Here is a 20,742-nt window from a genome sequence, read left to right as displayed (position 1 = left end):
TACAATTGTTATGGATGATGCACGTTCTAAAAGATTTTAATTTAAACTTTACAAAAACAAAGGTACTAATTGACAATGTTAGCTCAATTAATTTAACAAAAAATCCTGTGCATCATTCAAGAACTAAACACATTGAAATTAGACATCACTTTATCAGGGATCATGTCACTAAAGGTAACATTAAACTCAATTACATTGAGTCTAAGTTAAACTTAGCTGACATATTCACCAAACCCCTCCCTGAAAGTGAATTTAACAACTTACGACGTCAATGTTTCATAGACTATGATCATTATTTTTTAAAATTATTTTCAAAAATTATTTCCAAATTCTAGGGCAAAATTCTTTATTTTTCTCAAAATTCCCTTATATTTAGAATTTTCAAAATTAATTTTAGCCTTAGTCTAGATCGAACCCATAAAAAACATGCTTCTATAGATTTAGGACTTGAGCATCTCACCAACATATTAGGGCTATCTTGTTTGTGATTTTTAAACTTAGAAAAGGGGTGAGATGCATAGGCAGTTTGTCTGGACTTAAGATGCTTATTTCAGTGCATCAACATAAGTCTAGGCGTTAAAAACTGAATTTATAGTGATCATATTCGGTAATCCAGTTTAGTCAACCACTAACTTGATACAAAGACTTAACCTTACTAACCAAGTGAACACTGCTATTTTCTAATAGTTAGCTAGTACCTAACGGTTAGACAGTTAAGGACAATTTATAGCTGATTAGATTATTTTAAAGTAATCTCATGTTCAGGGGGAGGACAAATAAGTCAACAAAATTTTGAAAACATTTCAGTTTTTTCAAAAATCCATTTTTAAAGTTATTACATGTCTTAAAAAATTATTTTGAAAACTATTTTAATTTTGTTAAACTATTTTAAAATAATTTTAAATATGACAACACTTAGCATTTTAACTTTTTTTAAAAACTTTTAAAAAGTTTTTTTTGAAAAACTTAGCAAACCTTAAAGTTTTCAAAGTTAGTAGATTTTAAAAGTATGTTCAACTTTATTACTCTTGTGAAAATAATAACATACAGTGTTTTAAAATTTATTTTAAAAAATATCTTTAAAATATTTTTGAAATATGCTTTACAAAACACTTTGAAAAAAAAGTTTTGAACAGGCTCTTTTCAAAACTTATTTTAACTTGGAAATTTTTAATAAGTTATTTTCTTTATCATTTTGAAAGACTAAGTGGTTTCAAAACTATCTTTAAACATATTTTGTAAAATATTTTTTTACAAGTGTTTATGATTATACATTTTTTTCCCCCCCCCCCCCCCCCCCCCCCTCAAAGTAATCTTAAGAATTATTGTACTTTCCCTAGAAAGTTTTTTTCCTATTCATATTTTTTTATGAATGCCAAAGGGGGAGGGTTAAGGGGTTAAGTTGAAACAAATCGAAACCCGAATAACTTAAATCATATCATGTGTCTATTTGTGGTTGCATTTTTTCCCTAACTTAACCCAGGTTGTCATTATACCAAAAAGGAGGAGATTGTTGGGGTGCAGTTTGCACTAACGGTCTAACTCAGATTTTGATGAATGACAAGTAAGATAAGTTAGGCTTTGTTGTAATCTAACCATTTGATTAAGTGTGCAGGAAATCCAACTAGGTCGACGGGCCGACCAGATAGTTGGTAGTCCAGATAGGTCGACGGGTCGACCGGATATCTAGCATGAAGTTCAGCTAGATCGACGGGTCAACCGAATAACTCGACAAAGTCCAGACAGGTCGACGGGCTAATCAGATGTCTGACAAATTGGTAAGTTAAAGTAAGTCACTGGAGGATAGTGACCAAGTGAGGACGCGTACCGGTTGGTGGGACACTAGGCTTCGGTCCAGTTTAGGTCCATTTGGATTCCCTAAGCTGAGACCTTGATTAGTTTTTTGTTCTAGGAGGATAGGAACTAATTATTACTCCATATTATTATTAAATTATCCTAATACTTGTTTTGCATAGAATTTTTGGACTAACATTGTTTTACAGGAAAAATTATCTTCAGATGAATAGTGTTTGAAGGCGCCTTCAAGCAGTGAAGATGTCTTCGTACTGTTCATAGAAGGTGTCTTCCATGGCTATGGAAGGCGCCTTCTACAGCTTATATAAGGCAGACTCGACCAAGCTTCAAACAACAACTACCATATGAGCTACTACGTGTTCATTTGAAGTTCCGACTGCTCCGGGCTCCTGCTACGACTCTGTTGCAAAGCTGCTGTGCCCGACAACTGCTCTGAGGACTTCTGATTGTGATCGCCAGACCGATATCGACACGAGCACTCCCACTTTGATCTTTAAGTGTCAGTAATATTTTTTGTAAGTAATTACTGTAAAAGGACAAGTGCAGTGTGTTGCACTTGTTCATCTTTTATTGTACTCGATTCCCTCTTCTGAAGGTACTGGAAGAGGACTTACAGTGAATTACCCTTCGATAGATCTGCGGGACCTGGGTCTTGGAGTAGGAGTCGCCGAAGGCTCCGAACCAAGTAAATCGACCGTGTCTTCTGGTGTTCTTGTTTTCTTATTTACTTTTCGCTGCGTATACTTTGATTTTAAAACTGAAAAGATGAGTTTTTGAAAATCACGTTATTCACCCCCCCCTCTCACGTGCATAATCGATCCAACAGGTTACGGTGTAATGAAATAGGGCGCTAAACATGCGAAAGCACAGCAGAAAACATCTAGTTCCTTTCCAAAAGATCTATGCGAAAAGAAATCATATACTAAGTTTCTCATAAAAAGAAGTTATACCTTTGTTGCATGCCCTTGGCAATCCCGGTAGCAATGTTTCTTTAGATGTGGATCTTAGCAGGATCAAGTGGTCGCGCCTCTATGGTATCCATATGAACAAGCCTCGTTTATCTCACAAACTCACAAAGTGGAGAATGAAACAACCAAAGGTTGTGCTAGCAACCCTTCTTGGAAGTTTCGGCCAAGTGAAGAGAGGAGGAGGAAGAAGAGCAAGAACACCAAAAACTCATCATGAAAATGAATCCAAAAATCCCTTTTTATAGATTCATGAAATTGTCTTATGCCTTAATGTCAATTGCCTTAATTGACATTAATATTTATCTTCATCCAATGAATCCAATGCATCCAATGCATGAGCAATTCAAATTGTTCACTCTTTATCCAATGCATGAGTAATTCAAATTGTACACTCCTCTTTCTTCATGAATTCAAATTCATAAAATCACTTAATGAGTCCAACTCATTAATCATCAATTCAATTGACTCAATGAGTCTAATTCGAATTGGACTCAATCTAATAGTTGGATCCAATTGAGTCTAACTCAATGAGTCTAATTTGAAGTAGACTTAATCCAATGATCCATCTCCATTGACTTGTTCTTTGTGTGTGACCCAATAGGTTCTTGTAACGGTGGTAATGTCTCTAAAACTATTTTAGAGACATAAACAATTAGTGACATCTAGCAAGACATCATTGTTACCCAAGTGACGAGAATATTGAGATCTGACCTAACCTTTCTGTGCCTATTATCTTGTATGACTCAATCCTTCTATCCTTGATATCTAGATTGATCAACGAGGGATAGACCGTGTCATCCTCTTATCAATCTTTGTGTTTCTTGATCTCTAAGTAGACACACTCAATCAAATAAGTTCAATATCGCATATTGACTCATTTAAGCATGACCATGTATTCTTGTGTCCTACTAATCAAGGGGCCCACAGATATCGCTTCCGTTATATGGAAAGGATAGATTTCATCTGCATCACTCACATTCCTCCACATAACTTATTGCATATCTAGTGATCAAATTTATAGTCCACCCTGTTATGGTTGACATTTGTTGATACCAAAGTATACAACTCCTTATGTAGGGAACCGTAGTGACTTTAAGTCTAAGGACTATTTATACTAATAGTCACATGAGAATATTTATGATACTCATATAACAATCCATGAAACATTCTCATAGCGGGTCATTCAATATATATTCTTTAATATATACTCATGTGTCAACCTGATATCTCATATTCATGACTTGTGAGATTAAGTCATCCGTTGACCTATATGCTAGTCTCAACGCATTAATGTTATCCTTGCATATTAATGCTTGACTAGGAATAGTTAAGAGTAGTATTCTATGTATATCTATAATATCTCACTATCAATTCAACCAATTGATATGTTGTAGATTAGAACCTCCTACTCTAAGATATTATTATATTTATTCATTTGGTACTGAATTGAAGTAAATATAATAACCAACTTTGCCTTTATTAATAATGAAATATGATACAAAAGGAGCCCTTTACAATTATCTCATAATTGGTACTAGGGCTAATATTAACATACGATTCACAGTTCGGAACCACCGATTCACAATTTGGTTCACAGTTTGCCACAGTTTAAGATTATTATATTAAAAAAAATTTAAAATTTAAATTTATTTTAGAAAAAGGCTTGCACTCATTTAAGTTGCTTATGTATCCCCTCAGGGTATAAGGGAATCAAAGGACACATAGTTCTTTTATATTTTTACCCTTTTACATTTGAAAGTAATGTTGTCATTCACTTCTATTTCTCATTCCTGTTATATTCGTTCCTTTGGTATCAAAATCTTTAACTTCGTTATCTGAAAGTTGCATTCCTTGGATTCTTTTCTCGGCTCTAGTCTAATCGTCGAGTAATGCTTGGTCTTCCAATGAGTCGGGAGATAAAGTTGATTGTCATTCATCTAATATGTTATCGCCGATATTGAACGTTTGCTCCACAAGAACATTTGACATTAGACAAGCTAAACTTTCTTTGGCGATCACGGAGAGGGCAGAAAAACTTTGAGTCTTCTGTGACCACCACTTTAAGATATCAAAATTTTAGCTATCTGCATCATTATTTGGACCAAAGTAATCAATTGAGGGCTTAATTTGAAAGTACAGTAGGGTTCATAATCGATTGAAGCAATCAATTAGGCTTAAGACAATCAATCAAGCAGTATGTTCTCCACGAACGGAATGAGTAGTATGTTCTCCACGAACAGAAACTTACTGAATCATGGTCCAATCGATTCAGTATTATCAATCAATTGGTATAATCGATTAGGCAGTGTTTTTCTATGAACAGAAAGTTTCTGAATCAAATGACTCAATCGATTGGTATGACTTACCAATTGATTGGTTGTGCGAAAAAAGAGCCATTCTACATGTTTGAATCGTTGAATCTGATGTGGCTGTTAGAGTATATACTGAAAGCCTAAGCTTTTGTAAACATTTATTTTGAATAAAGAATCACATTTGGTCAAATTGTCTACATTTAGTTGTAGTTGTTCAATTAATTTATATTGTAGATAACATAGTATGTGGTGCCACATACAGAAGATGATGTTATCAATACCTTATAAATTATAAACAGTAGCTCACGACCAAAATAGAAAGGAACAAACCATTGGAAAGTCGTAGTGTAATTAGGAATTAGTTTGTCTTAACTATATAATTACACTAGTACACTTAGAGTGTATTGAGTAGGACCATTAGAGGCCGTTTCTTTTATACTAACTTTATAAAGGAACAAAGACCTCAGTTATTATGGAAGTGTGTGCTCTTAATCCTAATATAATAATAAGCACATATATTTGATATTTATTTCTTTAATTTATCAATGGGTGAGATTTAGTTCGATAAATCAATAAGCCCGATAAGTTGGGAAATGATATCACTTATAGTGTGTGTTGTTGATTATAGAAGGAAACTGTGTCCTAGTAATCTAGGTTGATAATGTCCCCAAGATGAGCTCATAAGGATTGTCATGTTAAACCCTGCAGGTGGATTTAGTCCGACATGACGATAAGGTTGAGTGGTACTATTCTTGGATTAAGATATTAATTAAATGAGTTGTCAGTAACTCACTTAATTAGTGGACATTTGACATCTTAAACACAGGGAGACTAACACACTCATAATAAGAAGGAGCCCAAAAATGTAATTTGGGATTGGTGCGGTAGTTCAATAATAGTTCTCTAGTGGAATGAATTATTATTGATAAAATTAAGTTGTGTGTTCGGGGCGAACACGGGATGCTTAATTTTATCGGGAGACCAAAACCAATTCCTCCTCTCGGTCCCTATCGTAGCCTCTTATTTATAGAGTATTATACCCACCTTCGTACCCATGATGTAGGGGCCGGCCAAGCTAGCTTGTGGTTCAAGCTAGGGCAGGCCAAGCCTTGGTTCATGGGTGGCCGGCCCTATCTTGAACCCAAGCTTAGGTGGCCGACCCCCATTAAATTAAAAGAAATTTTAATTTTAAATATTTCTTATGTGAAAGATATAATTTGTTGGAGAGATTAAAAATTAAAATATCTTTTTTAAAGGGATCTACAAAAGATTAAAGAAAGAGATTAGATCTCTTTCCTTATTTGTAGATTGGAAAGATATTTTATTTTTATTCTTTATAAATTATTCACATGTAGAAAAATTAAAATTATAGAAATTTATTTTTATCAACCATGAAGGGATTTTAAAGGGAAATTTTATTTTTTAAAATTTCCGAAGACAAATAAGGAATTTTTAATTGTTGATTAAAAGTTGTCTTGTTTGATCTCCATGAGGTGGCCGACCATTACAAGGTTAATTGGGAAATTTTATTTTATTTTTCTCAATTAATTCATGTCAAGGAAAGTTAAGAAAATTTTATTATAATTAAATTTTCTTATTTGCCAAAGCTAAGGAATATTAAAGAGGGGGTTGGGGTGCCTTCATGACACACAACTTTTATTATTCTTCTTCCTCTCTTCTTCCTTGGTGTGGCCGGCCCCTTCAAGTTCTCTCTTCTCCTTGTTGTGGCCGAACCTTCTCTTCCTCTAGGAGATCAAGTGGTGGCCAAATTCAAGCTTGGAGAAGAAGGAGAGAAAGCTTTATCCCTTGGAGCATTGGTGGTGTTTTCTCTTCATCCTTGGAGGAGCTATTGACTTGGCCGAACCTTGCAAGGGGGAGAAGAAGGTGTATTGGTGGTCCTCATCTTGGAAGATCGTTGCCCACACAACGTCCGAGGTTAGAAGAGGAATACGGTAGAAGATCAAGAGGTCTTTCTAAAAGGTATAACTAGTATTTTTTCTTTCCGCATCATACTAGTTAATTTTGGAAATAATACCAAATACAAGAGGCATACGATTCTAGTATTTCGAATTTATTTTCGATGTTGTGTTCTTTTATTTTTTTTTCTTTTCCTTGTGATTTGATTGTTCTTTTCGGTTGACCTAAAGTTATTTAAGGAAATTAAATATTAACTTTCCTTAAAAGGCTTTGTCTAGTCGGTGGTGGTTGTTCCCATATCCAAGAAGGTCATGTGCCTCGCCACGTCAGTACTGGGAGCCAATTTTGGAAACTAATATTTAATGAAATTAATAACCTAGGTGATTTGGATCAAACGTGTTAAGTTCCGCCGGAGATCCGAGTCTAAACCTAAAAGAACAAATAGATTAAACTTTGGATCAAACGTGTTAAGTTCCGCAGGCGATCTAAGTTTAATTTAAAAGAACACATGGTAGCTAGGTAAAGGTTCAGATCTTTGTACAAAATTTTTGTACAGTGGAACCATTAGGTTTACCGAATAGCAACCAACAATTGGTATCAGAGCTAGGGTTTTGCCTCTGTGTATTTGGTATTAGTTTAATTATGCACATGTCATACATAATTTAGGCAGGTTAATAGTAGGATGTGCTAACTTTGTGGATGCAGGATCTAACTATTATGGCTTATAGTTTTTATGTGTGTGATTGGACCCTTGGACATGTCAAGGGCATTTATATGTGTGTGCATGATTGTATTATAAAATACAGCAGGAGCTGTATTTAGTTTTTATTAGAATTTTATTTTTGATCTAGTTACATGTACATTCCTTTTATGGAATATAGGATCGATGGATGTAAATTTTTATTTTATGTTTGATTTAGTTTACATGTACATTCCTTCGAGGAATATAGGAACGAAAAATGTAAAATTCTATTTATGTTGCGGATCGAATCTTGCAAGGCGTGGAACTTTTTTGAGGACCAGAGGCGCAGCGGAACAAGGAGCAAGATGGATGTGACAGCTAGACCCGGTGGCGGTGGCCAAATATGGCAGCAGCTTGGGATGACAACACACGGAGGACAACCATAGATAAAAACCATAATAGTTGAAAATTAGATTTTCTATTTATTGCTTTTATATTGTGCTGTGTGTGTATGTTAGTATACATGTTTAGTAGGCTAGCATAGTTAAAATTCCTCATTTATAAATAACTAAGTGGGAGAGGAATTTTAAATAAATTCCACGGTCTCCATTACTGGTTTGTAAGTGATGCAAACAAGCTTGCGCGTTGGCTCTTACTACCTTCCTCCATATCGGATGAGCTTGTTTGTGGATCACTAGAACAAACTTCCATTTGGGATGACTATAGGAAGTTAATTAAGAGCGTGTGATCTTCCCCATCGGAAGGGGCACAATCTTATTAATGGACTTAGTGTCAAGTAATGGTATACACTTAGGCACAACTAATAGTATCCTCCCCATCGGAGTCGCTGCTATTATTTGTGTGACCAAAGAAAACCAACTATTAATTTTATTTGTCAAAAAGTTAGGTTGACAAGATAATAAAATTAATGGGTTAAAACCCTCCTTTTACAAATGTTGAATTTGTATACGTCCACACTATCGTGGCATACAAAATTCAGGGTGTTTTGAGGTGTTGGTTAATTTAAAATAGTATTGTTTGAGGAATCAATATTATTCTAAATTTAGAGTTCTGACCAAAAGTTATTTTTGATTCTTAGGATGACTTTCAACCCATTGTCCATCATACTACAACAGAATAGACTTACTGGTCCTAACTACATAGACTGGAAAAGGAATCTGGACATTGTTCTTACTGCTGAAAGCTATAAGTTTGTACTGACTGAGCCTTGTCCTGATGCACCCACTGGTGAATCTACCCAAGAGGAGATTGAATATCATAAGAAATGGGTAAAGGCGGATGAGATGGCGCGGTGTTACATTTTGGCTTCAATGTCAAGTGTATTGCAACATCAGCATCAAGATTTACCAACAACTTATGACATTATGAACAATCTCAAGGAACTCTTTGGTCATCAGGATCGGGCTTCTAGACAAGAAGCCATGAGAAAGATAATGACAGCCACCATGCAAGAGGGTACTCCTGTGAGGGATCATATCCTAAACATGATGGCTTATCTGAACGAAATACAGATCCTTGGAGGAGAAATTGATGGGGAAACCCAGATCGATATGATCCTCCAAACACTACCTAGAAGTTTTGAGCAATTCCGCCTGAATTACAATATGAACAAAATGGTATATTCATTGGCGGAACTACTGACAGAACTTCAGGCAGCAGAAGGATTGTTTCGTCATAACTCTCATATTCACTATGCTGAAAATGGTTCTGCTTCTAAGCCGAAAGAAAAGAAGAAGAAGAAACAAGTTGGTTCAGCAAAGAAAGTGAATAAATCTCAGAGTACAGGACCTAAAGCTGGAATGAATAAGCCGAAGGGCAAGTGCTTCATCTGCAAGCAGTTAGGGCATTGGAAGGCGGACTGTCCTCGTAGAAATCAGAACAAAAAAGGTATATCTCATGCTCTAGTTGTTGAAACATGTTTAGCGGTGTTATCTACTAGCACCTGGTGTGTAGATACGGGAGCCACTGATCATGTCTGTAATTCCTTGCAGGGGTTCCAGGAAACCCGACGACTAACTGAAGGAGAGATTACCGTCTACATGGGAAATGCTACTAAGGTGGCGGTTGTTGTAGTGGGAGACGTCTACTTATCTTTTAATAGAAATAGAAATTTGGTTTTAAGAAATTATCTTTATGTACCCAGTTTTAGAAAGAATTTAATTTCAGTTTCTAAACTATTTTTAGATGGATATTCAGTTTCTTTTAGTAACGATGTAGTTATTAAGAGAAATAAAGAGATTATCTGTTCTGGTGCATTAGTTGGTAATTTGTATACTTTAAATCCAATTTCTCCCACAAAGCAAAACATGAAAATTTATAACTCATATTCTAACTCTAATAAGAGAAAAGAACCTTCGGAAATGAACCAAGCATATCTTTGTCATCTAAGGCTTGGTCATATTAACTTAAGTAGGATTCAGAGGCTTATAGCTGATGGACTTTTGAGTTCATTAGAGTTGGAAAATTTTCCAACTTGTGAATCTTGCTTGGAAGGTAAAATGACCAAAAGGCCTTTTAAGGCCAAGGGGTATAGAGCCAAAGAAGTGTTAGAATTGATTCATTCTGATTTGTGTGGTCCTATGTCTGTCCAGGCAAGAGGTGGTTTTGAATATTTTGTCTCTTTTATAGACGATTATTCAAGATACGGATATATTTACCTAATGCGCCGCAAGTCCGAGTGCTTTGATAAGTTCAAAGAGTACAAGGCTGATGTGGAGAAACGACTAGGTAAAAGTATAAAGACACTACGGTCTGATCGTGGTGGCGAATACCTCTTAGGAGAGTTTAGGAATTACTTATCAGAGGCCGGGATTCAATCCCAACTGTCCGCACCTGGTACACCCCAACAGAATGGTGTGGCAGAACGAATGAATAGGACTCTTATGGAAATGGTTAGATCGATGATGAGTTATTCAGAATTACCAAATTCGTTTTGGGGATACGCTCTGGAAACGGCAGTGTACATTCTGAACTTAGTACCTTCTAAATCAGTTTCTACTACTCCCACAGAATTGTGGAATGAACGAAAGCCCAGTCTAAGATATATTCGGATTTGGGGTAGTACAGCACATGTGCTGAAACCAGATGCTGATAAGTTAGAATCTCGTATAGAAGTTTGCGTGTTTGTAGAGTATCCCAGAGGAACAAAAGGTGGTTTATTTTATAGTCCTAAAGACCAGAAGGTCATTGTTAGCACCAATGCGCAGTTTTTAGAAGAAAACTATATAATGGATCATAAACCCAGTAGCAAAGTTGTTTTAGAAGAACTTAGAGAGGACACGTCTACCTTAGTACCAACAGTACAAGATAAAGTACCACAAGAGATTGCAACACGTGTCACACATGATACACAACCACAGACAGTGCCTCGTCATAGTGGGAGGGTTGTAAGGCAGCCTGATAGATTCATGTTTTTGGGAGAGTCTTCAGACTTGATCCCAGGTAAACATGAACCTGATCCCCGAACATATGATGAAGCACTCCAAGATATAGATGCAGCATCTTGGCAAAAGGCAATGAATTCTGAAATAGAGTCTATGTACTCTAATAAAGTCTGGGAGCTTGTAGAACCACCCGATGGTGTAAAAGCCGTTGGATGCAAGTGGATCTACAAAAGGAAAAGAGGGACAGACGGGAAGGTAGAAACCTTCAAAGCTAGGATTGTTGCGAAAGGGTACACTCAGAAAGAGGGAATCGATTATGAGGAGACCTTTTCACCGGTAGTCATGCTTAAGTCTATCCGGATACTCTTATCCATTGCTGCTCATATGGATTATGAGATTTGGCAAATGGATGTCAAGACAGCTTTCCTTAATGGAAGTCTTGAAGAGAACATCCATATGAAGCAACCAGAAGAGTTCATTGAAAAAGGCAAAGAGCATCTAGTGTGCAAGCTCAATCGGTCCATTTATGGACTGAAGCAAGCTTCAAGGTCTTGGAACATCCGGTTCAATGAAGTAATCCAGTCATATGGATTTATTCAGTGTCCGGATGAGTCTTGTGTATACAAGAAGTGTAACGGAAACGTGGTGGTATTTCTTGTACTATACGTAGATGATATTTTGTTAATTGGCAACAATGTCAAGGTATTATCATATGTAAGGGTATGGTTGTCCAAACAATTTGATATGAAGGACTTAGGAGATTGTGCACACATTCTTGGGATCAAAGTTATAAGGGATCGCAAGAAAAGAATGTTGTGTTTTTCTCAAGCTTCATATATAGATACAATCCTTGCTCGTTTTAGCATGCATGATTCCAAGAAAGGTTTCTTACCTTGTAGGCATGGAGTAGCTCTATCTAAAGAGATGTCTCCGAAGATATCGAAGGAGATAGAGGACATGAAAGCAGTTCCTTATGCTTCGGCTGTAGGAAGCTTAATGTATGCAATGCTATGTACGAGACCTGATATCTGTTTTGCCGTGGGCATGGTTAGCAGATATCAGAGTAATCCTGGACAAGGACATTGGACTGCGGTAAAGCATATATTAAAGTACCTGAGAAGGACTAGAGATTATATGCTAGTTAATCAAGCAGACGATTTTCTCCCTGTAGGTTACACGGATTCAGATTTCCAATCAGATAGGGACAACAGTAAGTCTATATTAGGCTATGTGTTTACTTTGGGAGGTGGAGTCATTACATGGAGGAGTGTTAAGCAGAAATGTGTTTCGGACTCAACCATGGAAGCTGAGTACGTAGCAGCTTCAGAGGCGGCTAAAGAAGCAGTATGGCTCAGGAACTTTCTAATGGACTTAGATGTGATTCCTGGTTTGCCCAAAATCATCACAATTTATTGTGATAATAGCGGTGCAGTTGCAAACTCAAAGGAACCACGAGCCCATAAGGCAAGTAAACATATAGAGCGCAAGTACCACCTGATACGAGATATCGTGAAGCGAGGAGTTGTCGTCATCGCCAAGATTGCATCAGCAGATAACCTGGCAGATCCTTTCACTAAGGCCCTTCCAGCAAAAGCTTTCGATCGGCATGTGGAGGGAATGAGAATCAGATGTATGGCAGAAGATATGGCAGCTTAGTCGTTAGTATAAGTGGGAGATTGTTAGAGTGTATACTGAAAGCCTAAGCTTTTGTAAACATTTATTTTGAATAAAGAATCACATTTGGTCAAATTGTCTACATTTAGTTGTAGTTGTTCAATTAATTTATATTGTAGATAACATAGTATGTGGTGCCACATACAGAAGATGATGTTATCAATACCTTATAAATTATAAACAGTAGCTCACGACCAAAATAGAAAGGAACAAACCATTGGAAAGTCGTAGTGTAATTAGGAATTAGTTTGTCTTAACTATATAATTACACTAGTACACTTAGAGTGTATTGAGTAGGACCATTAGAGGTCGTTTCTTTTATACTGACTTTATAAAGGAACAAAGATCTCAGTTATTATGGAAGTGTGTGCTCTTAATCCTAATATAATAACAAACACATATATTTGATATTTATTTCTTTAATTTATCAATGGGTGAGATTTAGTTCGATAAATCAATAAGCCCGATAAGTTGGGAAATGATATCACTTATAGTGTGTGTTGTTGATTATAGAAGGAAACTGTGTCCTAGTAATGTAGGTTGATAATGTCCCCAAGATGAGCTCATAAGGATTGTCATGTTAAACCCTGCAGGTGGATTTAGTCCGACATGATGATAAGGTTGAGTGGTACTATTCTTGGATTAAGATATTAATTAAATGAGTTGTCAGTAACTCACTTAATTAGTGGACATTTGACATCTTAAACACAGGGAGACTAACACACTCATAATAAGAAGGAGCCCAAAAATGTAATTTGAGATTGGTGTGGTAGTTCAATAATAGTTCTCTAGTGGAATGAATTATTATTGATAAAATTAAGTTGTGTGTTCGGGGCGAACACGGGATGCTTAATTTTATCGGGAGACCAAAACCAATTCTTCCTCTCGATCCCTATCGTAGCCTCTTATTTATAGAGTACTATACCCACCTATACCCACCTAAAGGGGGCCGGCCAAGCTAGCTTGGGGTTCAAGCTAGGGCCCTTGGTTCATGGGTGGCCGGCCCTAGCTTGAACCCAAGCTTAGGTGGTCGGCCCCCATTAAATTAAAAGAAATTTTAATTTTAAATATTTCTTATGTGAAAGATATAATTTGTTGGAGAGATTAAAAATTAAAATATCTTTTTTAAAGGGATCCACAAAAGATTAAAGAAAGAGATTAGATCACTTTCCTTATTTGTAGATTGGAAAGATATTTTATTTTTATTCTTTATAAATTATTCACATGTAGAAAAATTAAAATTATAGAAATTTCTTTTTATCAACCATGAAGGGATTTTAAAGGGAAATTTTATTTTTTAAAATTTTCGAAGACAAATAAGGAATTTTTAATTGTTGATTAAAAGTTGTCTTGTTTGATCTCCATGAGGTGGCTGGCCATTACAAGGTTAATTGGGAAATTTTATTTTATTTTTCTCAATTAATTCATGTCAAGGTAAGTTAAGGAAATTTTATTATAATTAAATTTTTCTTATTTGTCAAAGCTAAGGAATATAAAAGAGGGGTTGGGGTGCCTTCATGACACACAACTTTTATTATTCTTCTTCCTCTCTTCTTCCTTGGTGTGGCCGGCCCCTTCAAGTTCTCTCTTCTCCTTGTTGTGGCCGAACCTTCTCTTCCTCTAGGAGATCAAGTGGTGGCCGGATTCAAGCTTGGAGAAAAAGGAGAGAAAGCTTTATCCCTTGGAGCATTGGTGGTGTTTTCTCTTCACCCTTGGAGGAGCTATTGACTTGGCCGAACCTTGCAAGGGGGAGAAGAAGGTGTATTGGTGGTCCTCATCTTGGAAGATCGTTGCCCACACAACGTCCGAGGTTAGAAGAGGAATACGGTAGAAGATCAAGAGGTCTTTCTAAAAGGTATAACTAGTATTTTTTCTTTCCGCATCATACTAGTTAATTTTGGAAATAATACCAAATACAAGAGGCATACGATTCTAGTATTTCGAATTTGTTTTCGATGTTGTGTTCTTTTATTTTTATTATTTTTTTTCTTTTCCTTGTGATTTGATTGTTCTTTTCGGTAGACCTAAAGTTATTTAAGGAAATTAAATATTAACTTTCCTTAAAAGGCTTTGTCTAGTCGGTGGTGGTTGTTCCCATATCCAAGAATGCCATGTGCCTCGCCACGTCAGTACTGGGAGCCAATTTTGGAAACTAATATTTAATGAAATTAATAACCTAGGTGATTTGGATCAAACGTGTTAAGTTCCACAGGAGATCCGAGTCTAAACCTAAAAGAACAAATAGATTAAACTTTGGATCAATCGTGTTAAGTTCCGCAGGCGATCTAAGTTTAATTTAAAAGAACACATGGTAGCTAGGTAAAGGTTCAGATCTTTGTACAAAATTTTTGTACAGTGGAACCATTAGGTTTACCGAGTAGCAACCAACAGTGGCAATGTTAATCTATTGGGAGTCAATTTCCAGCTTGAAAGAAATCCTATAAAAGGGGGTTTGTGGAGTTTTGAAGTAGTCGGTTCTTGAAGATTCTGAAGCGAAGTGCTAGTGCATTTTCCAGTTAACAAGAGACATTTTCGAGCAACAAAGTTGTATTCGATTATATTTGTGTTTGATTTCTTGTTTGTTGTGCTCTTATAAGAATGAGTTCTAGAGGCTTCTCCGCCTTAAAATTTTTTTTGAGAATGAGAGAGTTTATAGTAGAAGAAGATGTTGGTGTTAAGTCACTTCAAGGAGATATTAAGTAAACCAAGGTGTTATGCATGTAGAGTCGAGTTTAAAAGAAGGTTTCTATTGCGCATTCAATGACAAGCCCAAAACAACAATGAGAAGCAATTGAAGCTATTAACACCCCCCCCCCCCCCCTTTTTCTGGTTCGCATGGGTCCTAACATATTTACCATGTGGATAATTCTTTTGCATGTTGTTGATGCTTGAATGGATGCATTAATGTAACTGTGCCTTTACCATTTAACGCTGCTAAGGTTAGCAGTTGGGTACACACTCGGTTTGCCACAAACAACTAGTGATTGGTTGTTGATGTAGTCTTCTCGTTGTATCCTGGAAACAAATGTCCATCACAACCTCGAAGTACTGCCAAAGGGAGATGAATCTGTTTTAATAAAACTACATCAAATGGAGGCCTCAACATCTTTCTTTCCCGACTCGGTAGTTCAGCGATTTCTCTCCCAACTTGATGACCTGCTCGAGTGACTTACGTCCCAACTCGACAGCACTCAGAATTCACTCGGGTGCATTCAACGTCAACTCAGCAACACTCCACTTGCCCTCTAAGCATTCACCTAACTCGATACTTGACCAACTTGGTAGTTAGGCGACTTTGCTACTCGGCCGACTTAGAGTCGGATAACACAACGCCTTGACAACCTACTTAGGCACTTAGTGTCCTGACTCGACAACCTGTACACACACTTAGCATCTCGACTCGGCAACCCACTTTGGTACTCGCGACCTACTTAGCACTCAACCAGCTTGGCACTTGCCAACTCGGACAAGTTGCGACTCGATAGTTACGTTGGGTAACATCTGAATTTGGACTCGGCACTTTGCTTCCCTCTCAAGCATGGGCATGGGGAGTGCTCTACTCAGCAACAGTGACATCCCACTCTGCTCTGACAACCAAAAGCTTAGTCAAACTAGTTCCACTAGTCATCTAACAGATAAGACTGATTTTAATTTTAAATTTAACATCATCCCTATATCTCCGACTAGACTCTCCAACAATATCTATTAAGTCTTATTAAATTTTAAACTAGAGTTCTGAATTCGCTATAAAATTGAGCTTCCATCGCATCCACAAATTCGATCATAATGAAAATTAGGAGGTTTCAATATAGTTCCTAAAATTAGGAACCCTATTTTAGAGTTTTAACACTTTTGGATATTTATTGCTTTCTCAATCAATTCAATTTTTCCACAACATGCCTAACCTTGACCATGGATGGGAAAAATTTCAATACCGGAAAAGGCTATCGTTAGTGCAAGACGAAACATATAGACCTAAATTGCATTGACATCGACTAAATTGATCGATTTACCTAAATAATTTGATCATGCTAAAACCATTTTAAATGAAAATCAAACGGATTGAAAAATAGAGAGAGATCGATTGCCGACAACCGTCGGTGATGGATCTTCCCAGCAACTCACCTTTGACTTTACCCACCTGCGACTGACGATCGTCGATGATCTAATCATTGGTCAACTACCACTTACCAAAAGTCTTGAAATCCCAGTATTAAAGAATTGTCTAGTTTTTTTATCTTCGATCGGTGGTGAATATAATTAACAGGAATGAACTGAACTGAACTGCGATCTTTAGCACTGGCCACATGCCGTCAGAGTCTTCAATGCGGTGGCCGCTAGCGGCCATCGGTCCCCAGGTTACGGAAGGAAACAAATCAACTTGTTTGTTTTTTTGGAGTAATTGGTCAATATACAGCGTCGCCAAACTTAGAATTTGTTTCCCTGATCTGACCTCGCGCTCCGTTTCACACCTCAGAGCCTCCCTGGTGCGGAGAAGGAAAGCTTTTTAGAGCTGCTGGTGCTGGTGCTGTTTGATCGTCTTCCAAGTGAAGTAAGCCGGCAAAGCTTTTAGCTGCCTTGGAAGAGTGCACGCAGTGATGGGGGAGAAGATGAAGGTAGTTTCGATCTACAGAGGATTTGATCATCTTAGTTTGGGAGTAGGTCTGCTCATGGGATGCCTTCTGGTCTCTCTCACCTATGTCACTGTGTATAAGTCTGACATGCTTGCTTTTCCTATGAGTATGTGTTCTTATTTGTGTATTTGTGTTCGTCTTTCGTTTGCTGTTAAATGATAGATAAAAGGTTTCATGGAATTGCAGTGGCTCTTCCAATGTCGAAAGAAGAAGCGTATTCTTTGATTTCTCAACAAATAGGTGAGTGGAAACAGAATCCCGAGACCGTGCATGATCTTGGTGTAGTTTTCTTTCTCTGGCTTATTATTGTGTTTTTTTCTTTCTTTGATCTTTCGATACAGATTACCAGAGCGAGCCAAGGTGCAGCCATGGCAGCGCATCGTCACATCTCTGTGAAAATACTGAAACCATTGGGACGGCTTGGGTTTCTTCCTCTGCGGGATCTGAGATTCCCTCTCAAAGAAATGAGTTCTCTGCCGGTGAAGTTACAGCCGGTAGCAAAATCCCCAACTCGTCGAGAAACGTACAGTCATCATCTTCTCTTGAAGACCATGTCGACCGCTTGCAGGTTCCTGTCGTAAACAATGCCAGGAAATCAGGTGAGCCACTCTGTTCCTAAATTGGTTTCCACTTGTTGACCGAGATTTGATCTAAAAATTCTATTTTTCATCTTTAGATCCGGAGGAATCAGACTCAAAGCCAATGTGCGACACTTCGAGCCACCGGTGCGACGTTTGCGACGTCCACGGCGACATCAGAATCGTCACCGGCAAAGACTCGCCTTCCATTCTCCGCGTCACCGCCTCTCCGTTCACCGACCAACAGTCATGGCAGGTGAAGCCCTACGCCCGGAAGTGGGACCACGGCTTGACAAGAATCATCGAGCCGGTCACTGTTCGCTCGACCGCGGACCGCGCCGCCGCGCCCCGCTGCGATGTCACCCACGGCGTCCCCGCCGTCGTCTTTTCGACGGGCGGCTACGCCGGCAACCACTTCCACGACTTCGCCGACTTGATCGTCCCGCTATTCCAGACCGTGCGCCAGTTCGACGGCGAGGTCCAGTTCGTCGTCGCCCACCTCAACCGACGGTGGATGACCGGCAAGTTCGGCCACTACTTCCGCCGGCTCTCTCGGTACGACGCGATCGACCTCGACAACGACGCGCGCGTGCATTGTTTCGGGCGCGCCATCGTGGGGCTCCGCGCCGACCAGGACCTGATCATCGACCCGGCGAAGTCGCCGATGGGGTACAACACTTCGAACTTCCTCCAGTTCATGAGGAGCACGTACGGGCTGAGCAGAGACTACGCGCTGAAACTAGCAGAGCAACCGGGGAAGAAGCCGCGGCTGCTGCTGATCGCGAGATCCCGGAGCAGAAAGTTCATGAACGCCGACGACATCGCCAAGCTGGCCGAGAAACTCGGATTCGAGGTGCTCGTGTCGGAGGCCGCCAAGGACCTCGCGGAATTCTCGAAGATCGTCAATTCGTGCGACGTGATGGTGGGCGTGCACGGCGCGGGGTTGACCAACCTGGTGTTCCTGCCGACGAACGCGGTGGTGGTCCAGGTGGTGCCGTTCGGCAGCCATGAATGGATCGCAACAACCTACTTCGGGAAACCAGCCAAGGCGATGGAGCTCAAGTACCTGGAATACACCATTACCGCCAACGAGAGCACGCTGACGGAGCTGTACCCGAGGGACGATCCCGTGTTCACGGATCCGCAATCGATCCACAAGCTCGGGTGGGAAAAAATGGGGGAGATTTACTTGAAGAAGCAGAACATCAGGTTGGATTTGGATAGATTCCGGCCTGTTCTTGAGAAGGCTCTCGAGCTTCTCAGGGAGTAGAACTACTCTCTGGAAGACGAAGCAGAGCAGGTGCATATTTTGTTGGATAATTAATTTCTCGACAGTAATTAAAAGTTTACAGATAGAAATTGATACATGTCTTGATTCAAGTGATTTAACTAAATAATTATGGTCACAAATATTGAAGAAATCATTCTTTTTTCTCCACTCACAAATATTGATCTGGTTATGCTACTCCATGATGATGGCCACCTGATTGACGGTGCCAAAGCTGCAGTTCATGCGGACTTCACGGAACCAATTTTGAAAAAAATATCAATATTTATTGAAGTCAGACATTTATTTAAGAGTAAATTGAATAATACTTTGAAGTTTATGTACGTCCAAATTATTTTGCGAATGTATTTATTAGGATTCCACATAATTAATCTGTTTCAAAGTTTGACTGTGTTATTATTATTATTTTTAAATGATAAAAATGTGTTTCTCCATAAAATCCAGTTAATTAATTGTATTAATATTAATATTATTATTAATCTCTAATAATAAATTCAACTCCTTCCTTAATCTCTGCGTGAAAATTTACCTTTTTATTAATGAGTTCTGCTGCGTAAATGTTCACGTGACACTAGGGTGAAGAGCCGTCGGGAGTAGGCAAAGGCGGGAAAGAAGACAAAGTGCACTGGACCCCACACGGAAAGTGGTGTGGGTTTTGCCCATCTTTTTATTAAAAAGAAATTATTATGATTTCATTTATTCTTTTGGGCATGTTCGTTGTCAGAGACGGATGGTGCTGTGCAGGGTTTTTGTACCTATCAACATTATTAAATTTTCTTATCATTAAATCAAAATGTTTTTCTATTTATTATTTTTTGGGTTAAAGATTCGATTTGGACTAAGTTGGTGTAATTAATACAAAAAGAATCATGGTTTAAATTTTTAGGCCCCAATTGGATTTGGCCCGAAAATTGGATGCCATCTGGGACCCACGCTGACGTTTAATTGTTTGAGTTCACGGCCAGCTGGCCATCACGAGACTAAGTGGCTGCTGAGAGCTTACGAGCAGACTCAAGGCCAAGCGATCGCTGGAAGTTCACCAGCAGCTTTCCAACAAGGATCGTAAACGATTCGGGCTTATCATTTTAATAAGCTTAAAATAAACTAAGTTTTTAAAATAGTTATTCAAATTTAAGTTTTGTTTTTGAGTTTAAATTTATTTGAAATTTGACATGAATTTTATTTATTTAGATGTTATTGAACTATCAATTTAAATTTAGCTTGAGCTTGGTTTGAACTTTACCTGAGCTTAGTTCAAATTTAATTAGTTTAGATATTATCGAGCTCTCAATTCAAACTTCTTTAATTGTTTAAAACTTTTAATTATTTAATTGATTATTAAACTTTATAATTTAAATTTATTTATTTATTTTATTATTTATTTAGTATATTGAAAAAAAAATTATAATGAATATGATTCGTAAATATTGTTTACGAATGTTATTTACGAACGTTAACGAGCTGAATACA

At 37.9% G+C, this 20,742-nt stretch overlaps 1 protein-coding gene across 2 annotated transcripts; it reads left to right on the top strand.

Moving 5' to 3' along the window:
• The first annotated feature begins 17,014 nt into the window (after positions 1-17,014).
• On the top strand, positions 17,015-19,364 carry LOC122025339 (alpha-1,3-arabinosyltransferase XAT2-like). 2 transcript variants are annotated; one of them, XM_042584136.1, is made up of 5 exons: positions 17,015-17,130; positions 17,250-17,512; positions 17,593-17,646; positions 17,748-18,005; positions 18,083-19,364. In XM_042584136.1, the coding sequence occupies exons 2-5, from the start codon at positions 17,371-17,373 to the stop codon at positions 19,252-19,254; spliced, it is 1,626 nt and encodes a 541-aa protein (XP_042440070.1). In that variant the 5' UTR covers positions 17,015-17,130; positions 17,250-17,370; the 3' UTR covers positions 19,255-19,364. The 2 variants fall into 2 exon arrangements, with proteins under 2 accessions (XP_042440070.1, XP_042440072.1); XM_042584138.1 differs by lacking the exon at positions 17,015-17,130 and having other exon boundaries at positions 17,207-17,388.
• The last annotated feature ends 1,378 nt before the right edge of the window (positions 19,365-20,742 follow it).

This window comes from Zingiber officinale, chromosome 9B (genome assembly GCF_018446385.1).
Source record: "Zingiber officinale cultivar Zhangliang chromosome 9B, Zo_v1.1, whole genome shotgun sequence".
Classification (NCBI taxonomy): Eukaryota; Viridiplantae; Streptophyta; class Magnoliopsida; order Zingiberales; family Zingiberaceae; genus Zingiber; species Zingiber officinale.
The sequence above is the reverse complement of the archived record's forward strand: the minus strand, read 5'-3'. Positions and strand labels throughout refer to the sequence as shown.

Coding starts and splice junctions, on each gene's coding strand:
- LOC122025339 (XM_042584136.1), top strand. CDS start 17,371: ATGGGGGAGAAGATGAAGGTAGTTTCGATCTACAGAGGATTTGATCAT. Junction 17,513..17,592: donor CATGCTTGCTTTTCCTATGA/GTATGTGTTCTT, acceptor ATGGAATTGCAG/TGGCTCTTCCAATGTCGAAA. Junction 17,647..17,747: donor TTTGATTTCTCAACAAATAG/GTGAGTGGAAAC, acceptor CTTTCGATACAG/ATTACCAGAGCGAGCCAAGG.